General features: G+C 51.7%; 7 protein-coding genes across 7 annotated transcripts; 3 read left to right on the top strand and 4 right to left on the bottom strand.

Annotated features, from left to right (window-relative positions):
* Positions 1-2,288: 2,288 nt before the first annotated feature.
* C7974DRAFT_375301 (pisatin demethylase) lies at positions 2,289-3,972 on the top strand (the record flags this gene model as incomplete). The annotated part of the gene is made up of 3 exons (XM_046140199.1): positions 2,289-2,594; positions 2,645-3,007; positions 3,061-3,972. The coding sequence occupies 3 exons, from the start codon at positions 2,289-2,291 to the stop codon at positions 3,970-3,972; spliced, it is 1,581 nt and encodes a 526-aa protein (XP_045997950.1).
* Positions 3,973-4,076: 104 nt separating this feature from the next.
* On the bottom strand, positions 4,077-4,896 carry C7974DRAFT_412197 (5-nitroimidazole antibiotic resistance protein; the record flags this gene model as incomplete). Its single annotated transcript, XM_046143624.1, has 2 exons — positions 4,077-4,786; positions 4,836-4,896. The coding sequence occupies 2 exons, from the start codon at positions 4,894-4,896 to the stop codon at positions 4,077-4,079; spliced, it is 771 nt and encodes a 256-aa protein (XP_045997949.1).
* Positions 4,897-5,294: 398 nt separating this feature from the next.
* C7974DRAFT_310160 (uncharacterized protein) lies at positions 5,295-9,060 on the bottom strand (the record flags this gene model as incomplete). The annotated part of the gene is made up of 4 exons (XM_046138258.1): positions 5,295-6,894; positions 7,138-8,633; positions 8,656-8,709; positions 8,842-9,060. 4 exons carry the CDS (start codon positions 9,058-9,060, stop codon positions 5,295-5,297), a joined length of 3,369 nt encoding a protein of 1,122 aa, XP_045997948.1.
* Positions 9,061-10,066: 1,006 nt separating this feature from the next.
* C7974DRAFT_166954 (anion exchange family protein) lies at positions 10,067-12,383 on the top strand. Its single transcript, XM_046136063.1, has 5 exons — positions 10,067-10,534; positions 10,584-10,939; positions 10,991-11,370; positions 11,420-11,797; positions 11,850-12,383. Exons 1-5 carry the CDS (start codon positions 10,299-10,301, stop codon positions 12,327-12,329), a joined length of 1,830 nt encoding a protein of 609 aa, XP_045997947.1. The 5' UTR covers positions 10,067-10,298; the 3' UTR covers positions 12,330-12,383.
* C7974DRAFT_452388 (uncharacterized protein) lies at positions 12,121-13,691 on the bottom strand. Its single transcript, XM_046145819.1, has one exon. The coding sequence runs from the start codon at positions 13,544-13,546 to the stop codon at positions 12,437-12,439; it is 1,110 nt and encodes a 369-aa protein (XP_045997946.1). The 5' UTR covers positions 13,547-13,691; the 3' UTR covers positions 12,121-12,436.
* A 27-nt stretch (positions 13,692-13,718) lies between these two features.
* Positions 13,719-14,670, bottom strand: C7974DRAFT_392307 (RNA polymerase-like protein II mediator complex subunit 10). Its single transcript, XM_046141661.1, has 3 exons — positions 14,626-14,670; positions 14,460-14,574; positions 13,719-14,408 (listed from the first exon to the last, which is right to left on the bottom strand). Exons 1-3 carry the CDS (start codon positions 14,645-14,647, stop codon positions 14,120-14,122), a joined length of 426 nt encoding a protein of 141 aa, XP_045997945.1. The 5' UTR covers positions 14,648-14,670; the 3' UTR covers positions 13,719-14,119.
* Positions 14,671-14,886: 216 nt separating this feature from the next.
* On the top strand, positions 14,887-16,337 carry C7974DRAFT_412191 (PXA domain-containing protein; the record flags this gene model as incomplete). Its single annotated transcript, XM_046143623.1, has 2 exons — positions 14,887-15,403; positions 15,463-16,337. 2 exons carry the CDS (start codon positions 14,887-14,889, stop codon positions 16,335-16,337), a joined length of 1,392 nt encoding a protein of 463 aa, XP_045997944.1.
* Positions 16,338-17,427: the final 1,090 nt, after the last annotated feature.

Here is a 17,427-nt window from a genome sequence, read left to right as displayed (position 1 = left end):
GCACCTCTCCAAGCCAGCATTTGCATACAGCACCTGCATCAAGCAAGCACATGCAATCCGCGCTCGACAACACTGTGCGCCATAGGCGTCTTTGTATAAGCCACACAGTGCGGAGACGGTTCGCTCGCGAAAGTCGCGCAAGCTGCCGCAAGCCTTATTGCTCGTTCTTGAACCGCAGGACGGCACGAATGTGAAGTGATGTCTATCCACATGCAGGACGCACCCTTCGGAGACACAGATGCTATTCACCCGCATTTGTCTCAGTTCTTGTGAATGCCATCACCTCTCGTCTGTCAGCCTTCAGGGGTCGTACTAAGAGCAGTCGTCATCACTTAGAAACAAAGATGCATCTCAAACAGAATCGAGAAGTGTTGAGAATCAGCGGGACCAGGGTTCCAAGTCCGGGTGGGTGTGTGGTTGTGGTAATATTACCCGATGGTGGAAGATCTGGTCTGGCCATCTTGAGAACGGTGATGGTGTGTCGACACTGCTATCGTATGGATCCCTGGACGGCAGGGCTGCACATCCGGGGATGGCGGAAGCCCACATCCCCGGGATAGTTGTTTGCAGTCACTCACACACGGCATCCACATCCAATTTGGCTTTTCCACATGAAGACGTGCATGATAAGCGATCGGGGAGCTCGGAAGACGAGGTGGTTTGGTAAACTGACGTGGATCTCCAACACTCTGCGCCGGCCAGCACAGTCACAGAACTGTTGATGAGGCTTGCAGTGGTCGACAACATTGAGCCAGCAATACCGCACCGCGTTCCGCAGACCAGGTTGTTGCAGCGGGATGCTCGGCGGTGCACACTCCATCACTGTTCGACGTCGGCGCTTCGCAAAACATACCACCGTTTGACGTCCACATGCACCAAGGATCATGGTATTGCTTGCAACACCCGTTCGAATTCTCTTGATCCTTCGATATGCATCACCGATTCGGCGTCACTTGCAGTCTGTATGCTGCTCTCCAACCACAATCCTACGATATATTCCTTGGCGTGCTGTAGTCAATAACAAGCATGGTGACCGACGTACCGGACCGGGCATCAGGCGTGAAACCAAGTAGGAAGTCGAGAAGACCGAAGTCTGCCCAACGATGTCAAGGGTGACTGACATAACTCAACACTATGCAAACATATCTCGGCGTCGCGTTCTCGAACACTGGACTATAGGCAGCTTTGCTTTTGCCTTGGGCGGATAGACTCTGTGTCCCTGTCCGGACGGGTCCGACATAGATGTCTACCATTGTGGTGGGTACGTACTCCTTTTGTAGTGCACGTTCGTCCGAGCATGCCACGAATGAGGTAATGCAGTGTGTCCTCCAGGTAATGTCCTCGTGGGAGACTTATCTGCATGCACCTAGTAGGTATTTCCTGGAGGCTTTGGATTATGTGTTCTTAGATCTCATCGAGGATCTGATGGTCCACTGCTTAGTCAGTGCTGTAAACTTATCATGGTTTGAGTTTCGTGTTAAATTTCTGCAGGTACTGTACCTCGTTGATTCCGATCGACATAGATTGGCTTTTGACTCCGTCACCTGGACTCTTACTTTAAGCTCCAAAGAAACATACTAGTCGCCCTTGTAGAAGGTATTGACTGAAGTCTGCGATATAGAAGTGGAGACCTCGGAATGAAATCACGTGTGGCGCCAGCCGCCTCGGCTTTATTCAGCCTGAAGACACACAACGCATCTGCCGACAAGTCACAACTGCCGATATCAGACTCACCGTCCACAAAACCTTGGTGGTCCAACGAACATCGTCGGCAGTTCGAAATCGAAGCAGGCGGAGGATTCGGAAGTAAATCGATACGTCTTCGTGCATTAGAACAGGAGAAAGGAATGTCCAAGGACAACATCGCCTCAGGTTCGCCTGCGTGTCGCAATAGCCTTCAATGTGTCCACGAAACATACCATAGACGCAACCTGCCTTCTGCTTGCATCTTCTTTGACGGAATCGATAAAAACGTCTTCGAAAAATCATGGTGTTGAGATACTGATCTACCCCGCGCCCCGGACTGGATCCACCAAGTCGGCTGGGGGCGCCATGCCAACGTCACCTAATCCAGAACCTCAGGTTAATTTTACAACTGCCGACACTCTCCAAATTTACGTAGCCCAATACGATGCCGAACGTAATCCGAAACTACGAAGCCGTGAAGCCGAGTGTCAAATCTCACAGCCACAAATAACACCACGTCCTGTCCCAATTCTAACGTGACAGTACCAGACCTCGTGCCATAACACTCGATTTGATTCTTTTCCGTGAGGTAAAGACACAACATGCTTCTCGACGAAATACTACCTCTCCTTGTACGATACTGGCCTATCGTGTTGCTCTCGCTCGTCACAGGCCACCTCGCCAGCAATAAATTCTGGAAAGGACTACACAAGTACCCTGGCCCAACGTTAGCAGCATACAGCAACTGGTGGAGACTACGAGATGTGTCCAAGAAGAACCACCACTGGACCAACATTGAGTTACATCGTGAACATGGCGATATTGTGAGACTGGGGCCGAATGTTCTCTCTTTCGCAGACCCGAAGGCCATCAAGGCCATCTATGGGCTGAATAAGGGTGTAACAAAGGTACGTTCGTTGATGATTGCAGATACATCTGGATACTGATCCTGCTCTAGTCGGACTTCTACCCAGTGCAAGGAGCCGTCGCGAACGGCAAACCTCTTCTCTCCCTCTTCTCGACCACTGATGAGGACTTTCATGCGAAATATCGACGCTGCGTGAACAACGCGTTTGCCATGAGTTCACTGGTCAACTACGAGCCGCTTGTCAACTCCACACTCACATACTGGCTCGACAAGACCGAGGCGATGTTTGCCAACACCAGTCAAAGCTGCAACTTCAGTCAGTGGCTGCAGTTCTTCGCTTTCGATGTCATCGGGGAGTTGACCTGGAGCAAGCGCCTCGGATTCGTTGATGGCAATAAGGACGTCGACAACATCATCGGGTTCCTGGGCAAGTTCTTCGATTATGTTGCACCGGTAAGAACACCTAGTCACTTGCAACATCAAAGCATATTCTGACGATTTACTAGGTCGGCCAGATACCTATCCTCGACCGCATCCTTTGGAAGAACCCCATCAGCCTCTTCGCCCAACGAGTCGGTCTCGACAAGCGCGTCCACCCCGTGACTCTCTTTGCGCTCTCTCGCTCCAACGAACGCGCCCAGCAGGTTTCCAAGGTCAAGAAGTTCGGCCTCTCGGACGACGAGCGCGCCAACCCCCGCGGTATCGATCTGCTCTCCAAGTTCGCTCAAGCCTCCCATGATCACGACTTCATGGACGACAACCGCATCCTGTCAACCTGCACATCCATGGTCTTCGCCGGCTCGGAAACAACAGCCATCTCGCTCTCCGCCGTGTTCTACTTCCTCGTCAAGCACCCGCAGGTCTATGCGAAGCTGATGCGTGAACTCGATGATGCTGTAGCAGACGGGTCAATCGAGGAACGCGCAGATAAAACCGTGTCCTGGCCCGAAGCCCAAAAGCTGCCCTATCTTGACGCTGTCGTGCAAGAGTCCTTCCGCCTCCACCCCGCGCCCGGTCTCATTCTCGAGCGCGTCGTGCCTGCACAGGGCATGCAGATCGTCGACACCTTCGTACCCGGCGGGACAATCGTCGGCTGCAACGCGTGGGTTATTCACCGCCGTCCTGAAGTTTTCGGGTCGGACGTCGATACGTTTCGACCCGAGCGCTGGATCGAGGCCAGCCCGGAGAAGCTCAAGGAGATGAAGGGCAGCATGCTGCAGTTTGGTGCGGGCGCGAGGACGTGCATTGGCAAGAACATCAGTCTTCTGGAGATCTACAAGCTGGTCCCTAGCTTCCTGAGGCGGTTCGAGATTGAGCTCGAGTACCCTGGTGCGGAGTGGAAGACGCATAATGCGTGGTTTGTCACGCAGAGGAACTTCAACACGCGCTTCAGGCCCCGTGTCACTAAGACCGAGTAACAGGGTCACATCAAATCATTGATCAAGCGTTCAAGCGTTCAGATAAAGAATTCACACAACAACTAATTATTGACAAGCCCTCAAAGTGCAAATGTGTTTCGTTTCTACTTCTCAATCGCCTCAAAGGCATAATTCCTCGCTTTCGACGTCTCCTTCATCCGCCACTCCTCAATATACCCCTCCACCTCCGCACACCCATTCTCCTTGCCCTCCACCGGCTCCCCCCACGTCCCCCAATACGGCACAACCCCCGTCCACGTCTTCTTCACCAACCCGGCATCCTTCAAATCCGCGCGATCCTCCGACGGCCCGCCCACCCTCACCTTCGCGCTCGCCGACTCAATCCTAACCCTCAGGATCGACGTCGAGGTCAGCTCAGCCTTGGTCGGCGGACCCCTGCTCTTGGCCCAGCGGTCGGGGATGATGTTATCGGTGATGCGCTGCATCGCGTACAGCGCCTCGGCCTCGTCGGTCACGAGCTCGGCATACCCGTAGGCGACGGCGGAGCGGTAGTTGCAGGAGTTGTGGAAGGGGGCGAGGGCGAGGACCAGGCCGTCGAGAAACGTGGCTGCGACTGTGACGGGCAGACCTGCGTCTGCGTTCTTGCTCTGCTTGAAGAGGCGCCCGGAGACGTAGCCGTGGATGTAGAGATCCTGTGCTGTGGTGTTTGGGTCTGCGGATTGGGAGGCAAAGGCGCCGGTGCAGCCGAGCATGGGTAGGACGACGGGGAAGGGGTGTTCGGGGTCGTTGAAGGAGACATGCAAGACGGGGCAGGTGTTGATAAGGGTGTGGATTGTCGCGAAGTCGTATGTGCCTGTCTTTTGTTAGGATGGGCAGGGCATCTTTGGCTTTCGAATCAATACCTCTGTTCGCCAGCCGACCAAGCTTGTTCGTTGCTGTTTTGGGATACTCTGGTGAAGCCATTGCTATGTACTTTTAAATGCAATCGTGTCCTGGATGTTCTGATCTTCCAAGTGCCACTTTGTTTGTTACTTATACCTGGTGTATGTCGTTGATACTCTACATGGGTCATAACACGTGATCCATGATCCAAATATCTGGCATTACTTTGCGAGGATATCCACTCTACAACAGTGTCCGTGGGAACAGCTGCTTGCGTCAGAGAGTGGAAATTGTAATCGTGGGATGCTGATTGGCTGTCTAATATGGCTCAGGGTTCAACACAGCACGAGCGTTTGTAGCGTGTAGGATTATTGAAAGTATACATGGCAAGGCTGACGGTCCTGTCGGTGCGGGGTATTGAAGGATATTGAAGGTGATTATGTGTATACTTTGGGGTCTGCAACCCACAGCCGTGTATTCTAGTTCGCCCTGCGCTTCTGCATGCCGGTCTTTCTTTTGCCTAGAACATCGCGACCTTCCTCAATCTGCAACATAGCTTCACGCTTCTTCTCGGTGACTGGCTTCAATGCATCGCGCACGACTCTTCCTTCAATGCTGACTCCCTCCTCCTCGTACTCCTCCATCTTCTTGCCCACGCGCTTTTCGATTGCAAGGATCAACTCAACATCGCGCTGTCCGATCAAAGTGATGCTGGTTCCAACACGTCCAGCACGAGCCGTACGACCGACTCGATGAATGTAGTCATCTGGGTCGCGAGGCACGTCGTAGTTGATGACTAATGCGACTTCTGGGATATCGAGACCTCGAGCTGCAACATCAGTTGCGACCAGGATACGTGCAGCCTGCGCACGGAAGCGGGCGAGATTATTGACACGATCAGACTGCTTGAGAGCAGAGTGTAAGGCTGTCACCCGGTGGCCAAGCAGGCGAAGCATGTGTTCTAGTAGAGTGGCTGTCATAGTGCGATTGCAGAATATGATGACAGATTTCTTGAGGTTCTCCGGTGTTTCGAGAGCGACATGTAGGTAGCATTCTTTATGTGTGACAGGCGTTTGGATGTACCTCTGCTGCAACTTTGGCGGGATAGCAAGGTCTTCTGTGTCGACCTCACAAACAAATATCGGAGGGCGGCCGGGACGGGGTTGCTCTTTCAATGCGAGTACTTCTGGTGTGACTGTTGCGGTGAAGAGCAGAGTTTGGCGTTGTGCGGGTGGCGGTACAACGGAAAGGCAAGTTTCGAGGTCGGGAAGCATGCTGCCCTTTCCTGGTGTGAGCAGTCGGTCGGCCTCATCGAAAACGACGAATTTGACACGACGCAGACCACAGATTGTGTCTTCTCCAGAGCTTTTGATGTGCTCTGCAAGACGTCCTGGCGTAGCAACAACAATGTGCGGTCTTGAGGCAAGGTTGAGAGCCTGTTCTCGCTGGTCCGCTCCACCCGTGACCAAAATCGGCTTCATCGATTGGGGTGCTGAAATGGCCTTGATCTGCTCAAAGATTTGGATTGCCAACTCTCGTGTTGGTGTGATAATCAGCCCGAAGATGCCCACAGGGTCCTCTGCCCATTTCTGCATGATGGGCACAGAAAACGCCACGGTTTTACCCGTACCAGTTCGACTACCTCCAATACAATCTCGTCCTTTCAAAATTTCGGGAATGCAAGCCGCTTGGATACCGGTGGGTTTCTTGATCTCCATAGACGCTAACGAAGCTACAAGCCATGGGGCAACATCGATGGAGGCAAAGCTCAATTTGTCTTTTGTGGACAGAGCCGATGATTGTAAGGTCGTAGTAACCTTGGCGCTGCTTGGAGCAGTCTGTGATTTTGTCTTGATTCTTGAGATCGTTGACGCTGGTAATGCTGGAACTGGCGCAGCGGCCTGGTGGTCTTCAGAGGCATGATCCGAGTCTTCAGTGCTGGATGAAAGCTTCCTCCTCTTTCTTGAGCCAACTTGATGCTCCAGGATCTCCTCATCCGCCGAACTAAAGTCAGAGTCGCTCCGCGCCATTCTGGAAGTCTGCAGTGCAATTTTCAGAGGAGTCAAAAGTAGGCGAAAGCTGTGTCGTGAGCGGCAAAGCGCTTCTGCCTCGGTCGCTGTGCATCTCGAAATTTTGTGAGGAATTCACGCTAGCGTTATCGATAACGCTAGTCTAATTTAGTATAGCCGCTGGGAGTCTTCTCTCTCTACGAACCACTACTATGTAATGACCACACTATTATGCCAAGTTACAGGCCGCTTCTGACAAGCTTCTGTTCCTTGAATTATCTACCGCTCTCTAGTTCTATATCTACAGCATGACTCGCCACAAAGACACGCTTTGTCCAAACCAGCCCAGTACTTGTCGCCATAATCGAGCGTTATTTCCGTACCAGCCTCAATTCCTTTACTGACGATGATGACTCTTTGGGTATCCAGCCATGTAAAGGTAGACGACTGTGCGTTTGCTTTACAGCTGTGATTCGCGAAGCGAGTGTAATTCCCAATCCTCTCTTGCCAGATTTGGTAGTTGGCAAGTGGCGTGGAGCTGTCCATCACATCACGACCGCTCATGCCTTTCGTTATCAGACCAACAAGCTCTCCAATTGCTGCCCCCCTCTCAAATGATGTCAAAGCTAGCAGGCCGTTGTTCTTCCCATCTGGGGCGCGGAAAACCTGGATGGGTGGGGGTTTACGCTTCACACAGCCAAACAGCGATGGAAAGCAAAAGCAGGCGTTCGTCTTCGAGTCGTCTGATTGCTGCTCACCGCATGATGCACAGAGATACTGGCCATTTATTCGGGCGATAGCATTGGTTTGTGGCGTCCATCGTGGATCTTCACAGCCCCAGACCGACTCATCAATTATGGACTCATCGATGTGTTCGAAGGCAAAATAGCGATTGTGGTCCAGATATGTTTCTCGCAGAGGGACTGGATCTGTGCCATCCTCGAAAACGACCCATTCGTGTGGATGACCTGGATATTGTAGCGTCGAGGGCTCGCCCACAATCGCCAACAACTGTCGCCAGTGTGGATGCAAAGTATCCGCAGCCATCTCCAACCTCTTTCGAAGATTTCGCAGGCGCCTCATCGCGTCTTTGTCAAACCCGACCCGGTACTTGCAAAATCGGTAAATTCCCATTCCCGCGAACACGAGAGCTGCCCAGCCTGCCGCATCTTTGACCTCTTTATACCCTCGCCAGATCGCCATCTTGTTTCGCAACTCTTTCTCGGACCATCCAAAGTCTTGACATGCTTCCATAAAGACGGACTTTCTGTGTTTGGTAGCCGACAATTCAGGTGCAGCTGCAGAGCGGAACTGGATCTGCTCCTCGAAAAGCTCTGTCCACCGAGCCTGCACTATCATCTCGATGGATCGGCATACGCGGCTTGCCTGTGTAACTTTGCGGCAGAATAAGTTCATTTGACTGAATGAGTCGTGTGTACTGTCGGTTGTCGTGCTCAGCATGTCCATGGCCATCACATCTGCGGTACTATGATGGATGACCTCCGAAGATCCCGCCGGGACAATCTGGAATTGCTCAAATATGGCTTTTGGATCAAGGTTGATGGAGCCGTGGAGCTGCTCCCAAATACCGATGACCAGCTTGTCGAGAGTTGAAGGTTGAAAGACAAACTTCTCAGACGCTACCTTCTTCCGCTTCGGAAAGTTTCTAGTGTCGACTTGCATCTGCCGCTGATGCTCGCTATGATCTTCCTGTATGCTCTGATTCTGCGATATCCTCAAACCACCAGTACCTTTCCGACGGGAGTCAGAAGCATCTGCAATCTCTTCAGTGGCATCAGAGCCAGGAGACTGTGTCTCAAAGCCCGGCGACATCATCTCGTGATTCTGCATCATCTCCTGATCTTGGCGTGGTACCGTTGGGCTTCTTGAAGGGCCCGGAGTCATCATACCTCTTAGTTCTAATGTCCTCTGCATGATGTTAGCCGCTGCAATGCCTTAAACTACGCTCCTCTAATTCCTCGGGACGGTCACCACTCTATGTGGCTCTAATGTCTACGCGAGAGATAAATGTACTTACCGATGCCACTCGTTCTGAGCGTGGGCTCGAGACGTTTTCTGGGCCTGCATCCTCCAAAAACGCCTCTACACGGAGGATAGGCCGGACCAAACCGTCAATCTGTGGCCATGCGACATTGATGTTAGAACGCTCCAAGTGTTCCTGAATCGCTCGACCGATCACTTCAGAAAGGCCGTCGATGCTCTCGAGTGCAGCCATGACGGTGCGATTCCGACAATTTGGGTTCAATAGTTTTAGTTGGCTTGTCTTCGCTCTTGTCTCCTTAACTGTTCCACCAGAGGAACGGGAGATCGCCGAATGCGCTGGGACGCTCAGCCTTGGGCGCAGAATAACGTTGCACAGACTGACTTGCGGGTGCTGCTCAGGGAGGCGCTTTGCATGCAATCACACGAAATTCGAATAGACAGTCGCTGGGGCTTGAGGGTGGATCGTGATAATCAGACGGGGGTAAAATCTGATTCTACATGCTTCGATCGTTTTTCATTTTGTGAGGCTGCCAGTTGGTCGACATTTCTCATTTGATCGTCAAGCTGCTCCCGCCGTTACGCGCCGGCGATCTTAACGTTTATGATGGTTCCCGGTTCGACAATTCTAGACTTGCGCGCTTTCCTCGATAGGGCTGACGATCACCATGTGAGCCATTTCCTTATGCAGGGTCTGTTCGTCAAAGAGTGACGACAGTGTGGTAATGGTGCAGTGAAAAGTCGAGATAGACTTCGAGCTAACACCATCTGAAGAACAGTCATGAGACTAGAGGATGCCAGGACAGTGGTCGTTGAGCCCTTGTGGGAGCATTTGACGACTGCCAACCTTTGTCTGATTGCTTCCGAAGTCAGACCGCGCTGCCTGAGCAGAAAAAATCTAAGCATCTTTGGGCCGACACCACAACCGATACGGCCTAGTCACGAACTCCTCCCGCCGCCAGTACCGTCCGAACAACCTAGCAAACGTCATGTTTTTCCCCGAATCGATGAAGTAAGTATCAGTATCAGTTCTTCTGCCCACTCATAACGCCTTCCAAAGAGTGATTTCGTGGGCAGAGTATAGGAGCAATGCATGTGTATGGGAAGGCGAGCTGCTCTGTTCTTGTCATGCCTAGCGCATTCTTGTCTGACAAGTCAGTGTAAGAAGCAGCATGCTGTGTATCGTCAACGCCTGTGTCAGTGCGACCCACAATATCACACTCGCCAAGCCGTTCTTATACACATTGTCTTACGGTATACCAGGGGTTCTACCCAACGTTCATTTGTATAAAGGGTGCCGGACGCCTCAGGGTCCGATGTTGGCGTACCTAACTACGTCAGCCGTCGAGGCTCCTTAGCTTGTACGCTATCATCGTCGCATCTAGTTGTCTGTCCATCGCCCTGGAGGTTCCTTCGTACGACTTGGTCGCGTCGTGCTACAAAACACTTCTGACGCTGTGGTGACCTCGTAACATGGACGGACCAGTACCCACTGACCTGAGGGAGAACGGAGCCACGTTGAAGAAGGTGTCCACTACCGAGTCGTACACATTTCAAAACCAACAAGGTTGGCGAAAATGGCGTATCCTACGACCAGGTCGTGGTATGTACCACGATGTCAAGCGACGACTACCATACTATTGGAGCGACATCACAGACGCCTTCACCTATCGAGTGGTTGCTAGCACAATCCGCATGTACTTCATCAAGTATATCAGTTCTATTTAGTCCAACATCCACAAACACTGACGACATCAGCGTTCTACCAGCTATTGCTTTCACACTAGACATGTACCGCCGAACTGGCGGATTCTTCGGTGTCAATGAGGCATTGCTCGCATCTGCATTAGCTGCTATGGTGTTCAGTCTTCTCTCTTGCCAACCACTTACCATCGTTGGAGTAACTGGTCTGATTGCACTTTTCAATTATACGATATACGACATCATCGAGAGGTACGACCCTGCCATCTATCCAGCGTTCACGGCATGGGTAGGAATCTGGGCAGCGATCTTTCACTGGGTTGTTAGCTTCGGAAACTTCTGCGATTACATGGCGTATGTCACAGACTTCTCTAGTGAGTCTTTTGGCATGTATGTGGGTATTGTCTATTGCAGTATGTTCGACTTCTTTAGGGCTCTTGTCTTTCACTGATGGAGATACACAGTTAAGGGAGTCGAAGAACTTGTCTACCTTTTTGAGGCCTCTGGCTTCGAGGGTGGATATCTTTCTATCGTAATTGCTATGTTGTTCTTCGGTTCCGTGTACGGCCTCGAGAAAATCGGCAGCAGCACGATATGGAAGCCTTGGGTCCGCGGTATCCTCGCCGACTACTCATTCGTCTTTCCAACTCTGTTTTGGGTGGGCTTCTCACACTTCCCTGGACGTCTGGGCAGAACTGAGCAGTACCGTGTTCCTACTGTTGGTGCGTTCCAGCCTACGCAGCCTCGCGACTGGGTCATCGAATTTTGGACACTTGATGCCAAATGGGTGTTTGTAGCCCTACCTTTTGGCTTTCTGATGATGCTTCTGTTCTACTACGATCATGTAAGTAAGGTTATTGCGATTGCATGGGTTCTACTAACTGCCATTACAGAATGTGTCTTCTCTTACCGCGCAGGCACGTCAGTTCCCCTTGAAAAAGCCAGCTGGGTTTCATTGGGACTTTTTCCTGCTTGGCTGCACCTGCTTTGTGTCTGGAATTATCGGGCTGCCGTTGCCGAACGGCCTCGTACCCCAAGCGCCTGTACATACAGATTCCTTGACAGTTTATGAGACTCGTCTTGAGGTCATAGAGACTACTGACGGCGACGAGATTCGCAAACCGCTTGTCGAAGCTACAGCAGTTGTCGAGCAGCGAGTCAGTCACTTCCTGATGGGCATGGCGATCTGGGGCACCATGACTGGGCCGCTCTTGACCGTTCTGAGTACCATGCCTGCAGCAGTGTTTGCCGGTGTCTTCTTCGTTGTCGGTGTAAGGAACGACTCCATGTAGTCAATTGTACATTCTGCTAACGACATCGTAGTGGGGATCCATTGAAAGCAATGGTATTCTTGCTAAGTTTTGGTACCTCAACTCCGAAAAGCGATTCGTCGATCCAAAGAACCCGCTCAATGTCGTTCCTCGCAGGAAGATATGGATGTACATTGGCCTTCAAGCACTCGGCGTCGCGTGCACAGTAGCCATCTCGCAAACTATTGCTGCTATCGGCTTTCCGGTCCTCATCATCGCCCTTATCCCACTGCGTACATTTCTGATGCCCAAATGGTTTTCTGTGCACGAGCTTTCGGCTCTCGATGCGCTTACGGCGAACAACCCGGCTGTGCTGGTCAGCTTTGGAGGCACACCGGCCAAAATGAAGGACCTGGAGCAAGACTTTAACGACACTTTAAGGGCTTCTGGTGATTCTGCACAGGGAAATGGCTATGATTTGAGTCGTGCTAGATCGCGGGGCAGTCGAAGCCGCAGTGCTGTGCGCCAGCGTGCTGGAAGCTTGCACGTGTAGACAGAGCACAGAGAGTTGCTCACATCTTGCAGACAAGCGCGTATGGAAGAAATGTAATAGAGCTACAAGGTTCATTCGAACATAGATGAAAGGATGATTAGGAATTTTCACATCTCAAGCAGCTGCCATTCGTCTTCCACGGTCTCAGTCCGGCGATCGAAGTCTAGAACTGAAAGACACCCAATAGACTCTGGGATCTCAAACCCAGTTTTAAGATTGCCCAGCTCTACAAATGACCTGTCACTTGGCGAACCAATTTCGATACCAATACGGCCAACATCTAGCTCCAGACACCAAACCTTTTTCTCTCGGTTAGCTACCCATCGAGGAACTGCCTGTGACAGTGGTACATATCTACGGAACTGCTGTATCTGCGTGAATATGTGTATCAGAGAGAAGTGCATGGCGTCCAGAATGTTCCCATTAAGCTCGCCCTCCAACTGCCATTTTCTGCAAATACCTTGCTCGATCAAGGCCCGCTTCGCCTTTCGGCCAATCGTATGTGCAAAGAGATTTCTGTCATCTAAGTAATTTTTGACGAGTTCTGGCTGTGAGTGCTGTTTTCGCAGCGACTGCGCAATGTCCGCCGCTGTTTCTATGGCATATTCCAGTTGTCGCATATTTGGCACTGTGACTGTTGGGATCAGGCCTTGTACACGGTTGTGCATCGCAACTAGGTCATAGTTTGCAAAGGCCATATTCAGCCAGCGGTTGAATTCATCTTTTCGATCCTCGGCTGCTCGTTCCAACCTATGGACCAGATGAGGCATGTCGAGTTCGCGCGTAAGCCGGTCTAATGATGCCCGAGAAATCGAAGCAGACTCGCCAGCATGTCTTAATATATATCTGACCTGTGCATGCCATCTCCCGTTCGGCCGAGAAGGGAGGAGGTGTATAGCGTGTATCGGAAAGGTTAGTGTGTCGAGAGTGTGTGAATCAGTGACCACCGTCGTATCATTTAGCCCATAAGCACTTTCGAGGAACACGGGCTGTGGATCATTATATGGGACGGGGTCTGGCTCAGGTGCACTCAAAGGCTTTTTGCAACAGACCCGAGACTCACCCGCACATACAGACTCTAGGTTGGCATCAATCCATGAATCATCAGCCAAAAAGCTCAGTTCAGGCGTCAAGTTCGTGGGCGACGCTACTGGCGAGTCCGGCTCTGTGATATCTGGGCCCCACGTACGAACAGAAGTAGTGGCCATGCTATGCATTTTGAATTTGGTGCAGTTGCAGCTGGAAAAGCGTGTCAGATGATCAAGATGTCTCTTGCGTTCGGAAGCAGAACAAAGTGGAAAGTGTAGAACTGTAAGTTAGCAATAATACACGAAAGGTAATGCCTTATGGAGAGGTGTGAGCCTATATGTGAAAACATCATGCGTTTTCCTCTGTTGTTTGCGATACAGTGATTATGCCTTGGGCGTAATTGTGACAGCCACACGTACTGATCGAAGTGTGACGGGGACCTGCTAATCAGAGAACCACGTATATTTCTACAGACCAAGAAGCGTTTCGATGCCACGCAACGCGAAGGCAGCTGCCATATTATTCTACGGCCTACACGTCGTCGATTGTGGGTGTGGCCCCCTGACCCAGGCTGAATAATCGGTAGTAGGCTATATAGTGGAAGCAAGAAAATACCATTGACATAAGCGGGAGAAGGGTATCGTAAAGAAGGCCTTGTCTCGATGGCGTTTTGAAGGTGCTTCGAACTCGATTGAGTAATCGTAGAGGGAGCAGTGCAATTTGGCGATGTGACTTCGAGCACCTGACCGCGACCTAAACGATCAGGGCGGAACTTTACCAGCAGTAGCTTCTACGACCCTAGTAACATCATTTTGCAGTTCCGGTACAGCGTTCGAGAGTTGCCACGAGATCTGCTCTTGTAGAAAACGGTAGGCTTCTCCGCGGCCTTTCAGCATCTGATTCGTGCGTTGCACAAGTTCGACAAACTCTCGAGTGTAAATGTCGGGATTACGAGAGCTTTCTACGTAGTTTGTGACTTCTGGTGGTATGTCGATCTGCACAAGAGGAGCTGTCTGTGACAACTTCACAAGATCCTGGATGAGCGCTTGGCTGGTGATGAAATCAGTACTGACATATCAGAGACTCTTACAAGAGACATACACCTCGCGCTTCATAGCTTCTTGCGTCTTGATGCCATGGTGATCATACGCCTGCACGATGAGGTTATACAGCGTTTGCACAATATCTTTGAGCTGCCGCTCGACCAAGACGATCGCTGTGGAGTGTTGTTAGTATTGATCTTGTTTCAGCATAATTACGACCGCACCATCAGTGTCTGCTGCACTCATTTTGTGGGTTTCTGGTGTTGCGATTGTATTATTTGAGAGTACGAAGCAGCGTTCTAGGTGTACCAGATATTACCAAGACGCTAACGCTGGCAGAGTCCGTGCACTTCTTGCGTCACCGCTCCGAGTCTTTCACCTACAACCTGTAAACCGCGACCTTGAAAAGCACAGCGTTCTTGGGTGCACCGTGACGTGGAGTACAGAGCTCGATATCAGAAGATGGTGGTCATTTGAAAGCAATCATGATGGAGAGCACGCAACAGGAGCTGGATTCTTCCTATTTGCAGCCACCCACCCACCTTTCCTCCACAACATCAACAAGCACAGAGTCTGCTACCGCGCCAACTTCCACTCGCGCAAGTGGAGGAAAGCGATTAGTCGAGACCCAAAAGTCGGAGACCGATACAACGTCAGATAAAGCTACTGCAGCTTTTGTTCGGCGAACACTTTGCTCTCACGATGTTTTGCTTGGAAATGGCGAGAAAGGGGGAACCACGCCTCGTCCAATCGATGAGCTCCTTCCACCCCTGACCAGCTCAAACGACGTTGACCTGCAACTTTACGGTATCATTTCGGTGATCATTAAGGAGTTTGTGCAGACATGGTACTCGAAGATCACGCCGGACCACGTCTTTGTCAACGAGGTTATTCAAGTCATTGCACACTGTACAAGGGCACTTGAACAGCGTCTGCGTAAAGTCGATTTGGAAGGTCTGCTACTAGACGAGATACCAGGGCTTTTGGAAGAGCATCTGATCGGTAGGTGATTCAAATTCTTGTTGAGCCCTGGAGAGCATGTCTAATTACAATCCCAAAAGCATTCCGCCTTGCAAAGCGACAAGCCTCGTCTCCACAATCGTTAGTGTCAGATCCACGTCTCATCTACCACACACTCTACCCGCACCCTGCCTTGTCTCCTGTGCCGACCGATGATGTGCCGTCGACACATGTCGAGCAGCGGGAGAACGAATCTGCCTGGCGCCAACTCATCATCCAGGGAGTCCTAGCCGTGTTGCTCCCTACCGATGATCTGAAGAATGGATGTCTACGATCCCTAGTGGCAGAGATCTTCGCCGAAATGATATTGGGGAATGGCATCAGCGGGAAAGCCTGCGAGGGCTGGCTTCTATGGGAAGCTATTGGGAGAATTGCAGATATTCTCCAGACCAATCCTGTTCATGAGAAGGATGCTTCGTCAGATGACGGGGCCACAAGTGAGGAATTAAGCCGCCTGGAACGCTTCGGACTCTTGCCCTCGCAAACCGAAGAGCAAACTGGTTCAATCAGCTTGCCAGCCGCTGATGCCAACTATCACGATTTCGCAACCCGATCAGCCGCGGGCTTGTTTTGGATGGTCGTCCAATACGCGTTTTTGGCGTATACAGCGCTGCGCGCGGTCATTCTAACTATAGCCACAGCATCATCGTTGCCGTCAAGGACCTTGGCAGACGGACCGGTAGCGATGGAAGATACTCGCGAATCACATCTGGCAGAAGCGGAGTCTCAGGCCTCTGCGCATTTACTGGTCTACAAACGACCTATTGTGAGCATGAAGCTGTGGAGCTGCGCAGCGCAGTTTGTGGACCTAAACGTCCGCATGCCTTGGCTGACCGGATTCATCTCCATACTGCATTGTGGAGCGCTGTTCGGCCCAGGAAGGGTGGGTGACACCGACGGCGTATTGGACAGGTGAGTTGCGACATTTTCATTGCTCTATTCCATGGTTGGCCAGCAACATCTGCATCCAAGCCCAGTGCAACACAACGTGCAGAAGGACCGCATATGATTTTGGTCACTTGACTTCGCCTCAGCGAATGCGACGGCCCGCAGACCCTCACCGGCCGTACCCTAGTTTGGGGGTGCGCCGAAATCTGCAAGCCCATGCACCCGTTCCGGGCGGCAATTCGACGCCCGAGCCTAGGCCTTGGCAAGGGTGTCGCTCTCCTCACCACCATTCACCATTCAGAACAACACCCGACACTGGCAATCTAAATGGACCGATCGCAACGTATGATGCTGTACGGACAGCTTGTGATGCGACTACGTTGCGGGCCCAACAACACAATAGTTGTGCCCTATCGCGACTGTCGCCATCATAGGCAGCCTGCTTACGCGCCCGCTGATCTCCCCACGTCGTCAGCCGTCCGTTGAGCTCGGGATCGGCCGTCCATCATGTACGAAACCCGAGCCTTGCGACCAAGACCGATAGACGGTTGCGCCTCATCTTGCGACACTTACGCGAATGGGCGATATCGCTAACATGTCTTGTGCACTACCGGGCATGAAAGATTTGTCGACCACTGGTGCGGCCTTTGCAGCCAATCTGGCTCATTCGACATGTGCTTGCCATATTACTTCGGCACGACTGGCCGGATGAAAGATGGTCTCGGATGGACCCCAGTGTTAATCCTGTCCATGAGCCGCAGCATGTCTATTCTATCGCCTCACTCTGCGACTAAGAGATCTCACGGTCATGTTCGCGCGAGGGCGTCATGCTGCGGTACCGCTTTGGGATGCTCCGTTCGAATAACCTGGCGCAATAAATCATCGGCTGACTAGTAGCCGAGGACTGACCCACTCGACCACAGCGCGTGAATTGCAGCTGATGTGCCAATCAAGGCAACGCTCTATAACAAAGTACACTACACTAACCACATAGTCGCTAGGTTTCTCTCTCACATCATCCACACCCGCGTTCTGAACCCCGCTCTACTTCCAGTCGTGCTCCGGACAGTGCGTGCTACATTGTTCCCGAACAATGGCATGGGTCCCGCACGCCAGAT

The sequence above is a fragment of the Boeremia exigua genome (assembly GCF_020726555.1).
Source record: "Boeremia exigua strain MPI-SDFR-AT-0100 chromosome Unknown C7974scaffold_5, whole genome shotgun sequence".
Taxonomy (NCBI): Eukaryota; Fungi; Ascomycota; class Dothideomycetes; order Pleosporales; family Didymellaceae; genus Boeremia; species Boeremia exigua.
The sequence above is the reverse complement of the archived record's forward strand: the minus strand, read 5'-3'. Positions and strand labels throughout refer to the sequence as shown.